At 39.6% G+C, this 20,935-nt stretch overlaps 1 protein-coding gene and 1 non-coding gene across 5 annotated transcripts in view; one reads left to right on the top strand and one right to left on the bottom strand.

Annotated features, from left to right (window-relative positions):
* The window catches only part of cacnb1 (calcium channel, voltage-dependent, beta 1 subunit), a 41,571-nt gene extending 22,897 nt beyond the window's left edge, over positions 1-18,674 (bottom strand). For 3 of the 4 annotated variants that reach the window (XM_086289858.1, XM_086289859.1, XM_086289860.1), the window contains exons 1-2: positions 18,405-18,674; positions 11,959-12,045 (exon numbers count right to left, since the gene is read on the bottom strand). In XM_086289858.1, coding sequence (XP_086145984.1) covers positions 11,959-12,045; positions 18,405-18,494 — 177 coding nt within the window. In that variant the 5' untranslated portion in view covers positions 18,495-18,674. Of the gene's footprint in view, positions 1-5,858; positions 6,091-11,958; positions 12,046-18,404 lie in introns of those variants that run through there. The other variant, XM_086289862.1, reaches the window with a different exon arrangement.
* Positions 12,632-12,703, top strand: trnac-gca (transfer RNA cysteine (anticodon GCA)). The gene has a single exon. It is a non-coding gene; the product is annotated as a tRNA-Cys (tRNA).
* Positions 18,675-20,935: the final 2,261 nt, after the last annotated feature.

Genomic DNA, 20,935 nt, shown 5'->3' with positions numbered 1-20,935 from the left:
TGATAAGTAGTTGAACACATGCACCCAATAAAGGGGCCAGTGAGTGTTTTTAAAAGGGATTACATTAAAGATTGAATGAGGAAAATATCAAAGCAGATTATCTTATCACAAGAAAGCAGGCAGGTTTGGTTTCGTGTTATGTTTTTTAGAAAATGGAAAGAAGACGAAGGTAGATGTTTGATTTCATATTAGAAATGAGCAGAGAAACATGACATAACCACCTCTGGTACAAAATGCAAACACTTTCTTTGTGCAGTAAATTTAGACTACATTTTCCTGGAAAATATCATCCCTGGTGGTTTACTGAATTTGCATGGTAAAAGCGAGAGTTACGGGAACCAATCAAAATGCAGGCGGGGTTATTGTTGTACAGTTCTGCAGTCACTGCAATGTGCAATCAACATTTACTTTATAATGACAAGTTAGAGCAAAAAAACCTTCGATTACAGGTTAAAAAGAAAAGTTAACATAGCAGCACCAGTGGAGCCAAGACTACTGCTCTCAGAAACACAAACTGTATGCTCCTAAACCTTTAATTTGTCTGTTCAACAGGAATAAACAACTCATATAAATTGTAACATATCTACTCAGAAAAAGAAGCTGCTCATATGTGAAGCATCATGTGGTGGTTGAATGTTTGCACGTCCATTTACGCATAGTTAATGCTCCTCTATGCCTTTGATTAGCATTCACGTGTCTCTGTATGATCTGAAATGAAACTACACATACTAATGTTGATTCTAGCTCTGCCACCTGTCATACCGAGGCCCTCTGTGACTTGGCAACAGCACACTAAATGTAGTTCCTCCCTGTTTCCAAGGCAATGGCCAGTGACTCCTTGTGTCCTCGGGCATTTACAAGCCATCCACACTTCCTGTTTCATTTACTCGAACACTCAAAGCGGTGCGCCCACATCCCACTCAAGTAGGAAGAATGATACTGTGAGTGGTACGCCGCATCTAATGAGGATAGCCGCCTGTACTTAGTGACTCTGAGTCATTTTCTACACCATAGAAGTGCATCCCAATGTGAAGCCCTGCCTAAGAGAAGGTTAACAGACACTGGAAGGGAACCCAGGGGGATGTTTTTAGAGAATAAGAGCCGAAATGACGTTGGAAACTACCTGTGAATAACACGCTCAGTACAACAGGTCGGTGATGCAGCAAAATATAGAGGAAGTGGGAGGGACAAGAGATCACTATGAAGTTGTGCTTGAATAACTTGATTCATGTCACACACAGCCAGGAATAAATGTGAAGGACACAAAAGTCAATATTTTATCCCAAAAAAAGTGGAAACGAGGAAAAGAAAAAATAGAAACCACTTGATAACCTTTCTACACCTTTCTCCCATCAATTCCATCAAAATGTGTGGACAGACTGAGCAAACAAATGAACTAATTTCCTCCACAGTCCCCTCCCTCCCTCCCCTCCTCCTCCTTGTCTCCCTCTCTGAAGTCAATGAGTTGTGTCTCTAATTTAGCTGCTTGCTTCACTTCACATACAGCTCCTGTTCAAAATAGCTACAGGCCACCTGATGGCAGAGCTGCTTTCCTATTGGCCGGGCACTAGTAGAGACCCCAGCAGTGTCATAGTAACCATGGCTGCAGCTTATTACTGGCAGCCACAAAGCGCTGTATTGCAAAGGAGATACAGAAAGAAGATATGGGAATCAATAGTAAATGAAATGCCCTGATGTGAAATAAGAGGCAGGGAAATTGTATAAAAGCATTTCAACAGGTGATCAATGTGGTATTTTCTCACACTGGGAGACCGCAGTCTAGTCAATAGGCCTTAGTATAACATGTCAATAACAATAACAAAACATTATGGGCTTTGGGTAAGCTTTTTAAGGGATGTAGCAGATATAATATCAATGTTTTTAAATGCTACAGTTTCCCACATCTAATGGATGAAATTCCAAAAACCTTTGTTCACAGAAGGAGCAGATAGTGGGGAAAAAAGAAAAGAAAGGGAGGTAAAGTTCAGTAATGGTCCCGAACATGAACTGTTTTCCTTCCATTTTCTGCACAGTGGCTGCCATCGTGATGACTTTACACCTCCTTAGCATCGATATTGAATAAATGGAGGGGGGGAGGTAAAGAGGGAGTGCAACAGAACGTAGGGGGGTAATAGAATAAGGAGCGACGGCGGGATGGTAAAAGCAAGTGCTTTGAATAATGAGGGTTGAAAAGAGTCACCCTGCAGTAAGGAAATCAGTTAATACTACGGTAAAAAAAAAGGAAAAAAAAGAGCTGTTCTTTCCATCTGAAGTAATTTATATTTGTTGGTGTCGGCTCTGTTCAGAAATCTCCTCGCCCTTTCACAGGCAAGCACTGACGGAGAGACCAGCAGCGACAAACCTGAAGTTCCTGATTGAGTTTGGCCCAGCATCAAAAGGAGGAGTTGGGTTACAAAGTGGCATGCAGCTAATCCAGACTAAATCACATTAAAGGAGACCTCTTGTGCTCATTTCCAACTTCATGTTTATTTAATAGACACTATTAAAGCAGCTTAAAGATAACCTTTTTAGCTCCCACCCTTCAAAATGTTCGAACAGCAGGTGGGTGGGGCTTCTGTGCTTACAGCCAGAGCTGTGTGTCGGAGATGACATCATAGAGAACTACAAATGTAGTTCCATATGTTGCTTTTGAATCATTTCCCTCATGGGAACAGTTTAGTACACATCAATCTATTATGGGGTTTTTATAAATTGTACGCAGGGACATTAAAGGAAAAAAAGAGAGGTCCCCTTTAACTAGCATACCGTATGTGATGTTTGCTAACTGGATGCATAGATGGGTATTACCTGACTAATCATCTGATGTGGTTTTGCACTGAGATCAGTTGATTGGCTGAGTTTTGCAGTTACTTATAATTGGGAAATAAAGTAGTAGTAGTAGTAGCAAATATATTTTAGTAGCATGCATTAAGCCTCAGCTTACAAAATGAAATTCTTCGTTTGGCATTGATGTTGTATTTGTCCCCATGTTTGTTCCTAACATCTTTAGAAAAACACAGCAGATCATCAGCAGTGTTTTTCTGTTATGCAAGGCAACAGTGCAGAGGTCAAACATGTTAATTTGTGAGTATCACAAACAACAGGAACACCACAGGTGTTGTCAGACTTCACAATGGGTTAGAAAGAAATAATTACCCTCAGAAAGCTCACACATACTGTGATCCTCTGCCCTGGTAATTATTCAGATAAAAATGCATTCACAATTGTCACATCAGAAGATGTGTAAATTAAAAAAAAAAAGCATGGAAAAACCACAAGATTTAATATTCTTTTCCTATCCGCTTTATCTCAGTGTCTCCTCGGGGCCACAGTTATCAAAGAGTTAAGAGAAGAAGAACACAACGATACAAGTAAGAAGTCTGAGAGCCAACTGTGTATTCATACCACATCCAGGGCGAGGTTAACTCAGTAAGAGAGGTAGGAGGGAAGAAATGGTGAAGTAGCAAAATATATGTCTCACAAACCTACTATTCACAGACCAAAGATTTCCTGGCTGAAGCTAATGGCCAGTGGCTGTAAATGGCCATGGCCCCTTCTCTGTCACAGCAGTGTCATGGCAACCAGATGGACGGAGAATGGAGATTACCAGAAAGATGAGTCATGGAGTGAACTCATCAGAAATCCCCACAAACAAGCAAACGTTGGAGTGTAAAAGCAAGTGTTCTAATACTGAACTGTTTGATGGACAAAACCCATTGGAGTTTGGAGTTTATCATTATTGAAAATCTTTCTTCATTGCTTTTGAGACGTATAAATCAAGAAAGCACAGGCTGCCAAATTCTGACACCAGTAGAGAAAAGGTTTACAACACAAGCGACACAAGCAAAAGATCAATCTCAGGACATCTGCTGTGATGATCCTCGAGAATAAGGGAGAAGACAAAAATTAGATTTTCTGTTATACTTTCACTTATTTTACCATAGAAACAAAACTGTGATCATTATTAACGGCATTTAAACTCCCTAGAAATCTAAAAATCAAATTATTTTAAAGTATAAAGATTATTATATTTGCCTGTATACATTAGACTGGGACCAAATGTATATAGTGTACATAATGAACCAACTGTGTAAATGTAAGTAAGATGGAAAAACAAAATAATTCTAAAGACATTACTGTGCAGTGCAAAAATTCACTTGTAAAGAAATTTGTTGGTAATATGTTTACATATCACTTATTAAAGCCGGCTTTTTTCAATTAGGACCTTAAACTAAAGCTATAAAAATTCTTTCTATCAGTGACCTAGAGAAAGTTATTCATGCTTTAATTATATCTGGACTGGATTATTGCAACAAATTATACGGACGGACGGAGCAAAAACAGCTGGTTCCAAATGTTGCTGCTAGCCTCCTGATAAGGACACAGAAGCGTGATCACAGTTAATTCTTAAATCGTTTCCCTGGCTTCCTGTGAAGTACAGGATTAATTAATTAAATACTGTTGCTCACATATAAGTGCTTGGCTTGCATGAGCTTGCTCCTGGTTATTTATGAGATCTTTTACAATGTCTGTGTCTCATGTTGCTCACTTAGGTCTTCTTGATCAGTAGCTTCTAATAGTTTTTAATTCCTGAAGCTTGTACAGCTGAATACATGAATTACCATCATTATGACTCTTTTCATTGTTCTTAAAAGATTTGTATTGTTTCGATAATTTTACTTGCTGTGCAGCGCTTTGGACAATGTCTGTTGTGTTTAAATGTGCTACATACAAATGTGCTACAATTTAAAGCTAATTCTTATGCAAAAGATCATAGTTTCATTAGCAGATTTTAATGAGACATATACATGCTATAATACACACAAAATACAAACATTGTGTAAGTTAATTAAATATGTTAGCAATGCAACATAAACAGCCTAAATCAAGATCAAATTTGGAAACTCCTGAGCCTCAGTCCTTAGTGCTCACTTGCACATAAATGAATCAAAGTGATGACTTGTGTCATGTGGGCGCATGTGCGTCCCTATGTACAAAACTGCTCATTTAAATTAGACAAAATAATTTTGCAAAACAACAACACAATATATAAGTTTCATTTGTCCATCTGTCAATACTCAATTTACAGAAACGTCACAGTGGTGCCATTTATTCTTTCTACTTTCTAATAAAAAAGGGTTAATGCAATCACACCTGAGATCAGATAAAATGACAAATCTCAGGATTTCTTTCTAGAAAATTGAAACATTTCAAAATGTATTTTCATTCCCATATTGTTATTTACTGACAGTAGATGATCAAATGTTTGATATAAATTGATTAATAAAAAGAGGAAACATTTTTTAGCTGCAAATCATTACAAAAATATTCAACTGAAGTTTAACTCAATTATTGCCCCAAACCAACTACAAACATAATGGAAACCCGCGCAACAAGGACGATATCAAGTCGTAGTTCTCTTAAAATATTCTGCAGTTCCAACACCAGTGATCAACAATTCAACCGAGGCCAGAGATTGAGGGACAGCAGTAAAAGAAACCCCCCTGAAATGGCCACAGTCCTGGTCTGAGAGGCAGTCCACATAGCTGCAAACGCAACGGTGAGGACTGGAAGTCTAATTAAAAACACAGCGCCTTTCCAGCAGCTGTGGCCCGGCCCAAAATGGAATCGCACAGTCGTATAGTCAAGGGGGAGCAAAGAAAGCCGCAGAGCAGGGGGTATAACGCTATCAGGACGGTACACAAAGTTATATTCTCCAGTCATATCTCAAAGCCTCTGCTGAATTTTCAAAAAGTTAGTCCATTCAGAAAGGAAACTGATACACACTTGCATTACATACTTTGAGTCAGGCACAGCAGAAAGTGCACAGCTTGTAGATTAATCCAGATCCTTCTTACCAACACAGGCCTTTGAATCCTCTCAGTCCTCTCCATACCTCGTTTGCCACACTCGCCACACCACGGCAAACCAAGGGGGCAACGCCAGAGTCCGCCGACAGAGTAACGTGTATATCGTGGGACCTAGTGTGAGTGTCTAGCTTAACAAGTGCATGAGTGTATGTGTGTATTTGTGAGTGTATGTGTGTGTGTGACAGGAGAGAAAGCCAGAAAAGAGTGTCGTGCGCCCGAAACTAAGTGAGCGCTCTCTTAACCTCCAACCCTTTCGCACACACACACCCTCACACACACATATCCACCCCCCACCTCCACAACCCAGAGGAACGTGAACCTTGTGTAGAGGAAGGGAGCTGGAACTGGCTGGGGGTCAGGTTGCAGGACTTGTGCTACATTTGCAAACTGGGGAAATATATTTAGCCCTGGCTGGGCAGAAACAGGGACGTGAACACACTGAGACCCAGAAGGAGGCTTGGTATGCAGTCGTCAGCCATTCAGTGCCCCAGCTGACGTGGGAGAAGACTGGGGCAGTGCCCAGGGAAACCCCCTCCCCTCTCTCTTTTTTGCTTCAGTCCCCCTTGCCTCTGTCCTGATCTCATTCTTCCCAATCTCTCGCTAGCTCTCTCTGTTTCTTTGTCTATCTCTTGGAAACAGGGGTATCAGATGAGGAATAATATGGATATGAGCAGAGGTAAAACAGACAAGAGAGGTAGTCAGTGCAGCATTAGGGAATGGAGGACATGAAGAGCAGCGATCTGGGCTGTGACACTTTGAAGCAACTGGCGCTTGATGACTCGAGCCTTTGAAGTATCTGTTGAATAGTTACCGCTCATACCCCATGACCTTCTACATTTTAAACATTATCCAAAATAGGACACTATTAAAAGGCTAAAAGGAGGCAGTTGGAGAGCAGATACTTGTAGGTGGAGGTGTTGTGGAGGCAGCAGGTAGAAAAGTCTACTGTGTCCACCAGAGGGCAACCTTTGACACAATGACAGGGGCTTCTTCATGGCTATAGGCCCCACCACCCCTTCCTGACTTGTGTTTGTAACCGGTGACAACAGAGTCAGCTGAGGGACGGTGAAAAAACAGAGAGCTGCTAACACATATACCAGCTGGCTCCTCGAGCAGCCAAACACAGCAGCAACTGGGGCTCTCTGCTGGGATTCATATGTCAGATCTGACAGGAGGACGGCTTGCATCTCTCCGGGATCTAAACACTCAAAGTCTTCATATATGGCAACCAAGCCAGGATTTGTCTATGGGAAGATTAATGGGTCTTGGTATTCTGATGTCAGAAATGAATCTGTGCTTTTTTTGATGAGTGAAACATATTTCAAATATTGCAAAACTCTAACTAACTAACTGAAACAATATTGCAGGTCTTGTAATGCAAATTTAGCACTCAACCTACTAAAATATGTCATATCTTTGCTGTAATGCAATGAACTTTGCACTGAGGTGAGTCTTATTCAGGTGGAAGTTCTCATATCACAATGTTAATTTATTCAACAGCAGTTATCAGTTAGTTATCTATCACATTAATCACACAGAGCATGTTAAAAAGAAAAATTTGATTCGACTGCAGGGACTACTGTGAAAACGGGGGAATTCTGGCCCACTCTCCTTTACAACGTTGCTTGAGGTTAGCAGGGATTCGTGTATGCACAGCTCTCCACATCATTTCAATCAGGTGGAGGTCCAGACTTTGACTGGGTCATTGCAACAGCTTGATTCTGTTTTTTCATAGCTATTCTGATAAAGATTTGCTGTCTTGCATCTGCAACCTACCTCCACCTCAACTCCAACTTTCATGCTATGTCTGGTATAACAAAAGGACCTTTTGTGTTTTATCCCCACTCTGTTCTGTGCATCGGTTTGCTGCTGCTCTCTACTGTGATTTGTATGCAGACAAGCTCAAGGATAATATTTCAGTAAAAGCACTAATCGCATGCTCACTACAGTAATGCAATAGTTAGTATTCTGACAGTGTACAAAAGATATGTTGTTTTATTAATTTTTCTAGCTCCGACAGCTCAGAATGGTTTCTGGCATTTTCTGTCCTGTAGTAATTGTTGTTCAAGATTATTGGATTTCAAGTCCACTATGAACACCTGTGTTTTACTTGTGGGCAGACAATGTAGACATACCAGCACACAAGTATAAATACAAACAACAACATTGTCCAATACTGTAGGGATTGAACCCTGTACTGTAAATTACACTTTATGGTTTACACTTAAGCATGTGGAGAGGTGGGGAGGCCCCCCCCAACAGGGCCAGACTGCCAAATATTACCTCCTGCAGAGGGAAATAGCAGTCTTCTTTTGAATATAGTCATCCTCATTTAGCAGATTGTTTGTCTTTCAGTTTGTTTTCTTTTTAAACGTGAAGTCGTATCAGCATCGGCTTAAAAACTAAACTACTGGACATCACTGGTGATTAAATCCGGAAAATACAATTGGGTTCATTCTCTGTAAGAGATGCTTCATGTAGACGTTTAGGGTTAGAGAGGAATAGGAAGTTCAGGCTGGATTTCACATTGTCCGAAGGATCTTGTTGTGTCCTTATTAGAAGTCATGTTTTTATTATAACAGCCTTTCTAAACTGATGTTGCATCACGAAGCAGTGATGGCTGTGTCTGTTTTTTGGGTTGTTAATTTGACAGACAGACTCGTTGTCATTCAGTGTACAGCAAGCGTACAAGGAACAAAATTTCACTGCAGTTGGTTCAGCACAGGGTGAAAGTATAAACACCTATGCTAAATATATAAAAATATATAGAATCCAAAATTACCATATAAAATGCAATGCTTAAAGCAACCGATGAAATTAACATATAGAAACATGGTATCAAATTAGATTTCAGCACTTCCGATGACCTCGGGAAAAACGCAAGTGCATAACCTGGTGGTCCTGCACCGAGTGCTGCAGAGCCTCTTTCCAGCAGGGAGAGCAGTCCATGGTGGGGGTGTTAGAGGTCCCTGATGAGGGTGTTTTGGCTTGAGATCATGGCATGATTGATCCAAAAAAGGTGAACATAAATATGCAAGTAAAAAGTATTTTGTTTACTGACATCATCACCAAATACTACTGGAGCAAATACAATAATCCCAACTTCACACAACAGCAGCAGCAGACAGTCCCTGCCTGTATTCACACACCTGAAGGCAGAGTGTGTTTTTGTTGAACTTGACACTGCACAAACACGTAGGCTGCACCCACACACACACACACACACACGCACAAACACACACACACGAGCAAACACAACCCCATCTAAACATGCTCTCCTTCGTCTCTCCATCCCACTGTGCCTGCACACAAGGAGAGATTCAGTAGCCCGGTTGCCGTGGAAACCAGGCCGAGTGTACCAGCCGCTCCACTGTTGGTTGATTGTGGCTCTCGTCTACTCGTGTGTGTGTGTGTGTGTGTGTGTGTGTGTGTGTGTGAAAGAACGAGTGTGCACTTGCGTAGGTGTGTGTGAGAATGTAAAGCCTATACAGGGCTCTGCTTTCAGTTGTTCGGCTAATAAGGGCTATATGTATGAAAAACCTATATAACGCATCTTTATGCTTCTTTTTCTGGAATAAACACCTTAAAAAATATCTTAACATAGTTTAAAAAATTGTGTGCATGTGTGGAAACACTCCATACACTTAACAGTTGAGTTGCTAAATCACTTTTTACATTATGTGCAACATTTTGGCAGCTCAACATCAACCCTGACAACTCTGATGAGTGGATCTGATGTGCAGTAGTGTAAGGCATGGGAGCATATTTATATCATGAAGCATGAAATCATCCTTACTATATAGGTAATGCGCTCGTTATACAGCGTGGGTGATATGAGCCCTGTCTACCTGTAGTCCACCGTCACAAATTTAATGAAGAACAAGGCAGTGGGAAGGGGGGTATGTGCAGGCAAGGGATGTGGCTAACCTTTAGAAACCACAGGGGAGTTGAGCTCCCTGTGTTCACCACACGGCAGTGAGATTTTTTTTTTTTCTGAAGAAACACCAGTACTGAACAGGTAAATGTCATTCAGCTCGCGGCGCATCATTCCCTCTCTCAAATGAAGAGGTCAGGTGGAAAAGGGGGGCTCATTTAGCTGCGGCGCAGCATGTCTTTGAGAAATGTCACAGCCAGACAAGGACTGCTGCGTGGGTCATGAGCGTGTGATACCCAAACCAACTCCTTCAACCCCCCGAGGAGAAGAAATGTTCACAGCTCAAGAAGAAAGGCTTCTTCAGTCATTCCGAGCAGGAACATTAACATCTGCAGCTGGACAAGTTTAAAGCTATAACTTGTTCACTACATGCATTGATTGACAGAGAAATCTATGTATACACACATCAACAGGCCGGGAGGGGTCAGATCAGAGGGCATTGGTGTGGCATGAGTAAGACTTGGGGATTGAGATTCACAGTCGGACCTGGAGGAATCTGTGCAGATGTTGCTCAGCTCAAACTAGTTGAGAATAATGCTGTGATGCACAGCTGCATCCACAGGGGTTTTAGTAAGATATTATCATATCATGAATGTTTATTTATATAGTGTGTGTGCTGCCTGTGACATGCACAGGTAAAGAGAGAAAGAACTGCAAACATAAAAATGTAACCTGATCTTAACTCTGCAATAAAACACTTATTGGTTCCACACTTATTCTAGCTGCCATAACAATTTTTTTATATTAAATATTATGTTTGTTTATTAGACCTGTCTACAACCATTACACTTAAATTCATATGTATGGGATAAAAACTATATTTTTTTACTTTGAAGAGAATGAAATATAAGTAATACAGAGAAAAATATACAGTGAGAATGTTTAGAATCCAAAACTGTTTCTTGTTTCTGATTTTCAGAAACAAACAGATTATGATGCAGTAATCCTGAATACTTCTGATAATTGGGCAATTTATGTTTCAGAAAAACATGTTTTCAGTGCTCACCTTTCAAATTCAAATTCAAATTTTATTTGTCACACACACAACCATACGCAGTATGACATGAGGTGAAATGCTAATAGCTGTGCAATGCCCGACCATTAAATGACAGTAGGTTTACAGTAAAATATACAAATTTACAGGTTACTACAAAATTTACAGATTTTAACTTAGAAATTTACAGTAAATTTCGTTAAATGCATCAATGATGTATTCAATATAAATATATCAATCAATCTGTATCAATATAAATATGTTGTAAGTGATGATGATTTTCCAGATAAATGTTACTTATCTGGAAAATTCACATATTCAAATAGTTTGTTTTATGTGACTAAAACAAAATGTGACCAAAAATGTGGTTTTGGTTGTTTGTTTGTTTTTTTTTAATAAAAATGACATTGTATGGTAGTTGTGAAAAACTATAATACTAAATGAATGAGAGGTTAAATAGAATATCTAACTACATGAGGATCATGTTGTTGATGTTTTCAGTTACTTGTGGATGCGGTGGATAAATTTATGTGCAATAAAGTCACCCATAGATATTGTTATTATACACATGTTAAAGTGGATGAGGATTACTGTTGCCAATGTAAATGTATCTAAACAACATTTTTTTGCAGGCTTTAACACAGCTTTGCAGTCATTCTCTGGCACTGGAAGAGTCAGATTAGGATTAATTACAAGGGCTAACAATTTCCATGGAAATTCTTATGAGCTTTGGACAGACTTAATACAAAGTATTTTTTCTTTTTTTAGTATATGTGATAAACTAACAGTACCACTAACTCATTTTATCTTCTTATTTTTCATTCTTTGCCCTGTTGTGTTTTACACTTTTATTTCATATTGTACTACAGATATATGTTAGCTATTTTTTTGTTACAATGTGTTCACTGTGTTGTGTTTTGTATTGATTTACACATTTAAATAATCTCTTGTAACATTTCAATTTGCATATGTTAAAAAAAGGGACTAAAAACTTTAATAAATTCAATAAACCACGAGTTTTCATTAACAACTCTTGAAATGCAAAGGCACTAAAAGTTCTCACTTGATTCCATTAAACTTGTAATTCTTCATTAAACAAGATGAGGCCAAGTCTGGCGCCCTCATTAAATCTGAGGGAAGGATTAGGTGTGAAATGTTACCTGTCGGACAAAGCTGTTTGAGGTGGTGTCAGATGAGGTGCTTCCATCTGAGCGCTTAAATCGGCTCTTCCTCTTGGCGTACTTTCCCTGAAGGTTTTGAGAAAAGAGAAAAAAAAAACAGAAAAGGTTTAATTATGTTCCTTTACGATAATTATCTTGACATATTTCTCGAAAAACCTTGTTTCCGAGGAGCATGGCAGCCATTAACATTTGGTGCAGCGTTTGTAAAAGCTTCTGAATATGATCAGGCGGTTAGATGGAGCCAGAGATAAAGCAGCCCAAGTCCCAGACCGTAGAGGAAGTCGAGCAGAGAAAATGTGTCCAGCGTGTTCGTGAACTGCCTTCATTACATGTCATTTTTCATGTTGTGATGCAAACTGGGACCTTGTAATCTGATTGGTAGACCCCTGGCAAACGGCCTGTCCGGGTTGTGCAGAGGCCACACATTGCATTATGAGCCCACCCTGCCCACATTGTCATGGGAACGCAATGCCGACTAATCGCATTTGTCTGCAATCAGAAGGATGGCGTTGTTGTTCTTTCAGCATGAAAAGCGAACTGCTGATAAGGAAATAAACATAGTCGATTAATATACAGAAAAGACATGCTACCACATAGAGAGCACATTAATACACACCTCAGGTAATCATCCTCCTGTTGCTGCATGCTCACAGGGGGTATAGCTCAGTGGTAGAGCATTTGACTGCAGATCAAGAGGTCTCTGGTTCAAATCCGGATGCCCCCTAGTTTTCAGCATGTTTAAGCAGGAACAGCTGTGGCATTTCCCATTAAAGGACTGCACGGGTGTGTATTTTATTTTGTTTACACAGATCATCTGCATCTGATGTGATTCCTGAGAAAAACACACTAAATGTCTATTTGATTCTTTTTCTCTTTTTTTCACATTAGTTTACAAAACAAACCCAGCAGGAAACTAGCTCGAGACAGCCACTCCAAAACACTCACTCTAGTTTCTAGTGAAAACTATCCTCTGTTAATGTTAACTATCACACAGCAGAATAAACTATCTCTCTCAGGATTGCTTTCCCCATAATGCCCATAATCCCGAGTGTATGAACACACTGTACAATACAATAAAAGCATAAAAGAGGTATTGGTTGTCTCAAACAGCCTGAGGGAACTGGCATGGAGTTTCTATGAAATGAGTAACATGGGCTAATTTTAGCTTAAAACTTATCAGTAAAATTAAAAAAGGATGAAAAAAAATTTGAGTTTTCCTTTTTTGCCCTTTATTTGGATCCACAAAAGTATAAAGCAATAAAAGCTGATATGGATTCCAATCGTATTTTGCTAGTGACTAAGATACAATTGGCTAATCTGTCCATGTTAGCAGGTAGCTGATTTGGACCAATACAAAGCCAGTTTCACCAGTGAAGATGTTTGTTTATTTTTATACACATATTTGACCAATTAAAATGAAAGAATTTTGTAAATAAAAACTAAAATGTGATCATCATAAATATTTCCAGTGTTGCTCATGACATGAAAAGATATGACTTATGATTAAAAAAGACATAAAAATTCAAAAGAGGTGTGAGTTTTCTTAAAAGGATACACAAAAGGTCAGTAATCAGCATGAAACCCTAACATATTCTCTTCAGTGACACTCTAATAAACCATCTGTTTGCTTTATGGTTCCCATGAGAAACAACTGCATTTACCTGCTACTGTTTCCAATCAGCCCCCCAGATCCTGTACACAAACATGCTCACCATTGTAAACACTGAACAACTACCTCAAAACTTCCCAAATGTCAGTATATATTGGCTAATCTTGAATTGGCAGGTGGGATCCAGAGACAGATTAACTACAAGCCAACAGTGAGTGTCCTCGACTCAGTATTTTGCTATCACTGTCACATTATGTTCAACGGGGCAAACCGAGGCCCTTGGATGAATGATGCTGTCACGCCTGCTTTTAAACAAACATGACCTGTTACACCAGCGCCAACTGGTGCGAACATAAAAGCACGCTGCGGCCGAGAGGTTTCCAGTGTTAACAAATAAAAGGGAACACATCTGTTACATGTTCTTCTCCAAAAAATCCAGCTCAGGAATCCATTTCAATCAATCTTAAGCCTCCAGCAGCGCAAAAAATTATCTACAGAGCCTTCTGTTGTATGCTTGATTTAGTATTTTTGATGGGATAGGATGAATACACCACAGGATGTTCCACAGGAAAAAAGACAACCTCTGATGAACCCACAACAATTACTGTGATTGATTGATTGATTGATTGGTAATTTATTTCAACATGTGAACAATATACAAGTACATTTAGAAAAGAAATGAGAGAAAAAAAATATACTGTACAAATTACATACAAAAAAACATTCTGATTAATTTACATGTTGAAAGGGAGTGGGAAGAAGTATACACTTATTTAATCCCACCCCTGTCCCATAAATTATCAGTGAATATTTAGTCAGCTTCCTTACTGATATAATTTGTAATAAAAATAGTGAACAGATTTCTGATATACTATATACTATAATATCACATCATGAATTTTTTGTTTGTTTGTTTTTAAATAGAGACATTCACTTAATTTAAATATTTTCCTTTTCTTTATAGATCGAGAAGATCATATTTTTATAACTCTTTTTGAACAGTTTTATGTTTGGACATTGCTTTAATTCCATATTCAGTTTGTTCCATAGTTTCACTCCTTGAACAGAAACACAAAAGCCTTTTCTTGTAGTACGTACCTTCATTGTTTTGAAGTTACAAAAACCCCTTAAATTATAACTTCCTTCTTTCAAAAAAAACATACTCTGAATATTACCTGGCAGTTCTTTATTTTTTGCTTTGAATAGAATTTGTGCTGTTTGGAATTTCACTATATCGTCAATTTTCAATATTTCAGACTGCAAAAATAGTGAGTTTGTATGTTCCCTATAACCTGCATTGTGGATGATTCGAATTGCTTTCTTTTGAAGAGTAAAAAGTGAATGTAATGTGGTTTTATAGTTATTGCCCCAGACCTCTGCACAATAGCTTAAGTATGGTGTTTCAATGTTCGGCTAACATGGGTAGTGGGTTTTTAATATTGAAATGAAATATGAAGTGTTGATACAAGATATTGTCAATGATGTGGATGGGCAGCTGTACTTTGTGCTGCTCAGATTTAAAAATAGAGGATGACATCACTGCTGGCAAATCTGTCCACCTACACTGACTGAAAGAATCCAAGAATCATGACTTCTCTGAAGATGTGCTGTGTGCGTTCATGAAAATATTTTGTCACGCAAAAATATCAAACAGATGTTGGTTTGTATTCGGATATTTAACTTAGAAGAATATTCACAATCACAATGTCAGTCCACATCAGTAAAAGGCATACAGGATGTGCTATTCGGGGTGCTTCACTCTGCCTACAGTTGCTGTTTTCTGTAAGCCGCTTTGCAACCCACGTTCACATCAGCTCATCCTTTTCACGGTTTATCTGACTTTGTCGGTATTTTCATTAATGCCCCCTCTGTTCCATGCATGGGTCTTGCTCCTGCTCTGTTACATCTCTGCAGCCTACAGTTTCTGTGCATCAGCTGATAACATTTAATCTTGGTGCTGCTCACATCCCCCTTTTGCTTGGATGTTAGTCTTAGAGCGTCCAACTGGCAAATCCCACATAGTGAAAACACAAAGTTAATTTCTGGCACAACACACCTACTTCCAAGGTGCATGAAGAAGGCTCATCGCCTAAAGACGCTGAAGCGCCAGCAATAATTGTATGATGAGGAACAACTTTAATACCTTACCATGTCAGGTTGCGGCCCTCATCAGGGTCATGAAGAACTATATTGCAGACAGCATTTCAAACATATGGATCCAGTATAAATAACCGCCAATCCACTCAAATGTATAATGTGTAATTTAATTAATCCTATTGATTTTGTGTGAGTTATCATCTAACATTGAGAGGTGATTGTGTTTTGATATCCAGGCAGTAGTAAAATAATTTGGTTGGATAGTCTCAGTTTCACATCTTTCTTATAACAGCAGCCGCGTACTCACTGAAACAAGCTAAACACTCTTCGTTTTCCTAGCGATACAAGACAAAATCCATGGTTCTTGACCTGTGTGCAAATATACTGTCATGTTTACCTGTTTTTCTTGGTAATGTTCTGTCCTTTGAGTCACATTTTGCTGCTACAACACACACAAAAAAAAGTCCAACAATGGCTGAACTTTTTTTAATGTTTCACCTGAAGTGTTGACCCTTTTTTAAAATAAAGGTTTTATAGAATCTGTTCTAATGTTTTGTATCATTGGGGTGATCGTGGCTCAAGAGTGGGGAGTTTGCCTTGTAATCGGAAGGTTGCCAGTTCAAGCCCCGGCTTGGACAGTCTCTGTGGTTGTGTCCTTGGGCAAGACACTTCACCCGTTGCCTACTGGTGGTGGTCAGAGGGCCCGGTGGCGCCAGTGTCTGGCAGCCTCGCCTCTGTCAGTGCGCCCCAGGGCGGCTGTGGCTACAATGTAGCTGCCATCACCAGTGTGTGAATGGGTGGATGACTGGATATGTAAAGCACTATATAAATACAGGCCATTTACCATTGGTTGTATGGTAATCTGCCTTTCAATAGGACCAGACTGGTAAGATTTTAGGGAGGACTCAGGTCCAGCTTCTTTTTTTTAAATAATAAAATATCTGTGTTGTTTGATGAGTGGACATGCCACAAATCAATTTCTCATTGGGGACAATAAAGTTGAAATTGAACCCAAAAGTAGCCTCACAGCCCGATCCCACTGTTTGCTATGCTGGAGAAGCTCCTGTGCCACTAAATTTGTCAGCAATTAAGCTGGTAAATTTTATCACATCTCACAGCGTGTGTGATATCAGGTGCATACATGCATTAGCATGCATGTTTGCATGATTGGAGCCATGATGGAGCTGATTTCTGTCACCAAAGAGCAGAGAAATGCCAAAGGAAGTGGGATGGGAAGCTTCCTGCTGGTAAACATCCTCCCAGATTAAGTGTATAATTAAGGAGGGTGCTGTTTATGAAAGCAGGAAGGCAGGGAGTATAAGGGGTGGAGGGTGGCACACTGAAAGGTATCACAAACATATTTCATTCTTTTAACCAGAACCTTCTATACAATATTGTGCTCAGAGAGCCCAACTAATCTGCAATGTGACAGCGGTCAGCAGACACAATCTTTAATCTAAGCTGCCCTCAGGCTCCGAAACTGGATAATTTCTCGGCACACAGTTCATTTCTTCTTCCGTGTTAAAGAACTGGCTGGTGAGAGAACTCTGGCCATTTCCTGCAGGATATTAGAAATGTGTCTTTTTTTCTTCTTCTTCTCTCTCTACAGCAGAAACACAAGTGCATATAACAGCGTAGCCCACTGCAGGTCAACATGAACTTTACATCTAATCTGCCTGGCACAAGGGCCGTGCCCATCTGCTTCTCACCACAGCCTCTCAGCAGATAAAGATCTGATTTCTAAAAACAGACATCTCACATGAGGTGAGAAGGCGAGAGCAGGATGGGCATAGTGGCACATTCAAAGTGGATGGAGAGCTGAGGGGGAGAAGTGGGAGTAAAGAGGAGAGAGCGGGACTTGGCAGGGTTTGAAGCGCTGGTTGTCTGTGATGGTGAGGTGTTCTGTTTTTTTCCCCTTCTCCAGAGAGATAATGACTGAGCCCAGCGCGGGTGTGTTTGTTCTAGATATTCTCATCTTTTTTTTTTCTTTTTTTTGTCATCCATTTATGTCTAAACATGCCCACAACGTCATGTCACTTCCTAAGCCACTCTGTATTTGTGGCTGTAAAACAGGTGACATCATGGGGAGATAAAAGCTATCAATGAGTTATTATTATTTTATTTTATGTTTGTTTGTTTATTTGTTGGTATTTTGGGAGGAGGGGTTACAAAATGGGAAAAATGTCAACAACATAAACCAACTCCACCTATGAAAAACTCAAGTCGCTCTTTCATTTATGGAAATTATTAAATCCCCCCCGCAAAAAAGAAGAAGCTGGTCAATTCAACATGTTACTCGATAATTAGACATCAATTAAACAAAGGCGTGGTTTTCCTGGGAACCCTCTGGTCAGACGGCATATAAACAAGCGTCACATCACAGTTACATAGCACAGACTTATTAACGCCAGAAAAAATTAAACACAGAACAAGGATGTAGCTATAAATCAAAAAACTAGAATATTTCATCCATTTCACTTCCTCTTAAAATCATTAATTTGACTAAATTCATCCGTGCAACGTACACGAGCGTCTCGGCACCCCGAAGGCAAATTTATCGACTTAATTGGAGAACAACCTGTTAATCTTCAGAAGTGCAGCAGCTTTAATGGTCACCAGCATCATATAGAGTATGAATTCAAAATAGTAGACGTGGGATTTTTAACATAATACTCCCATAATATTTAAGCTTTACCCTCTTCCCGTGTCTTGGTCTTACCTGTGTGTGTGGGTGATGGTCGAACATGTCCATTTGGATCTCCTGGGTTGAGGTCGAAGGCGTCCTGGACATACTACTTTTCTGTACCATTTGATTTAACTTTTTAAAAATCTATTTTCAGTTTCTAGTTTCGTGTGTTTACGATGGTGTCGATCGACTCATCTTTTTATTTTTTTTTCTTCGGAGAGAATGAAGCCGCTGATGCGTCTAAGCTGGTTGATAATATAATGGCAACAGCTGCCTCCTTCCAGCCTATAGCGTTACACACTGTCGCACCAGGCTTTTACACAAGAGTCAAGTTATGGGTGTGACGCACGGGTACATCCGGTTATCCTGCTTTCAAAACAAAATTCTTTGAATAGGAAAGAAGCATCACTACAAGTTTTGTTATTTTTACCTGTTTGAAAGTTTTCGGTGTTTATTCCGCATAGCACATGTTCAAAACTACGTTTGTTATGTATAAGAAGGTAAAGGTTGTAGAATATTAGAGAGAAATAAATTTGGCAGTGGTGGGGAGACAGAACTCCCTTTTCACAGTAAGAGACCTCTGGCAGAACCTGCTTTTGCAAAGAGCCTGAACACACAGCAGAGCAACTAAGGGATGCTTTGGGGACATCTGATCCAGCACGACCTATGAACTTTGACCCCTGTGGTCCTTATGCGCTTTCAGGGTTAGCAAAATGCTCAAATGCATCGGTAATGCAAAGTGTTACTCTGCAGTAGGACAATAGGCCCAAACATACAACCAGTCATAAGCCGTGTCGGCGTAGTGTGTTACTTGGGCTTTTTCTTTTTAAAAGTATGTAATTAACATGTAATATGTCACATTTTTGGAATAATAACCCCAACGCTGGCCATAAGGAATTACACTCAGCTGAAAAAAGAACAATGAGATGAACTGTTCCCTGAGAGTTGAAACAACCTGCCTATCAACATCAAGGTTAAGTACAATATGGTTTTTTTTTCACTGTTTGCACTGTGTAAACAATGCAAAACACTTGTGCTAAAACTAATATATGGTACCAGTTTTGTTAAATTTATATTTGTGAAAGATGTAACAGTAGAAACTAATGGCTACAAAATCAGTCGACCTAGCGCAGGCAGGCTTTTATTTTGAAGGCAGGATCTTCTAACTACTCTCGGGTTTCTGTGTTTCTCTTTCTGTCTTGACGTCGATTCTTTTCCTTGTGTGCGCTCAACTCAACAGACTCCAGCTGGAAGCCGAGATCCACGCCCCACTGAACAGACCCCACCCTCATTTATCGATTGATGGAGAGAAGCGAGACGCAGCGATGGATGCTGTGGGTGTGGATAGGCTGTCAAGCTGAGCCACTGGTCCCCGCACCGGGATCCAGGAATCAAAGGTCCTGCGGGGCTGTAATGGGGGGTGAGAATAGTTCAATTTGACAGCTAGTTTGTTGAAGCAGCAGGGAGTCTCAATGCCTTACGTCTCTATGATTTGAAGAAGAGGAGAATGATGTTGATGTGGCCTTGGGTAAAATAAATAAATAAAATAAAATAAATAAACTTTGAGCTATAATGCTGACCCAGAAGCAGGTAAGACTGTCTGATTTGCTAGGAGGGCCCAAATTTAGCGTTACCTAGCTAAATACAGAAATATTTTTTAAAAAACGAATCACTATCATCTCACAGTTTTAATCTATCTAGTAAAAAAGTTATAAATGATTAACTTAAAGCTTTCAAAATCATCAAACTAAACATAATTTTGGTCTCTTGTAGTTGGAACAACAACAGAAAAGACAAACGAGTGGACAGCTAAATGCAAATCATCACTTGTGGGCAGATGCATAGGCAAACCATCCCATGAGTACACATCCAGTAAACAATACATTTTATCTTTGTTGTCCTCTAACTTAAAAACATCCATGCCTTAACCAGCTCTTCAGCTAGCTATTTCCCGATTTGTCATTTGATGCTGAGCAGGTAGCATGCACCTGTTTTATTAAGGCACATTGTTTTAGACCGAAAGTGAAAGCAAAGTTTTTGCCACCTTTCAATTGCTCAGATTTGACTTTTTGATGGCGTTAGTTAACCTAAGGCCCCGATATTAAATGTATCTGTTGGACAGACATTAGATGGAAGCCAGTAACAGAAGCATGACACATGAGTAGAGGGGAAACTTTTGCAGTCTCATGATTTGATTTAACTGCGTTTACTGTAATAAGTGCAGGCTCCACAGTAGAGACTCAGTGTAACAGTACAACTTTAATTACTTAAATCTTTTATTTATTTCATTAATTTGCATCCTGTTCTGCCTTTGCTTTTGATGACAGATTAAATTGTCTTTGACATGCAGGACAGTACAGATCTTGTTGCTGTTCCGCTGTTCAAACTATTTTTTAAACCCTCTTTGCTGAAGGGTTTGGTTGGTTTGTCTTTCTCTTTAAAATGCTGCGAAAGTGTTCTGCTGAACTCGACTCAGGCATCAGGTCACAGTTCTTAGTTTCTTCTTTTTTAGAAATTCTTTTTTTGGCAATGTGCTCTGGATGCTGGAATATTCCTCCTCTGCT

The sequence above is a fragment of the Aulonocara sp. 'chitande type north' Nkhata Bay genome, linkage group LG4 (assembly GCF_057382095.1).
Source record: "Aulonocara sp. 'chitande type north' Nkhata Bay isolate Kocher_YH1m ecotype deep benthic linkage group LG4, A_spYH_male_GT1.1, whole genome shotgun sequence".
Classification (NCBI taxonomy): Eukaryota; Metazoa; Chordata; class Actinopteri; order Cichliformes; family Cichlidae; genus Aulonocara; species Aulonocara sp. 'chitande type north' Nkhata Bay.
This window is presented reverse-complemented; position numbering and strand designations above follow the sequence as displayed.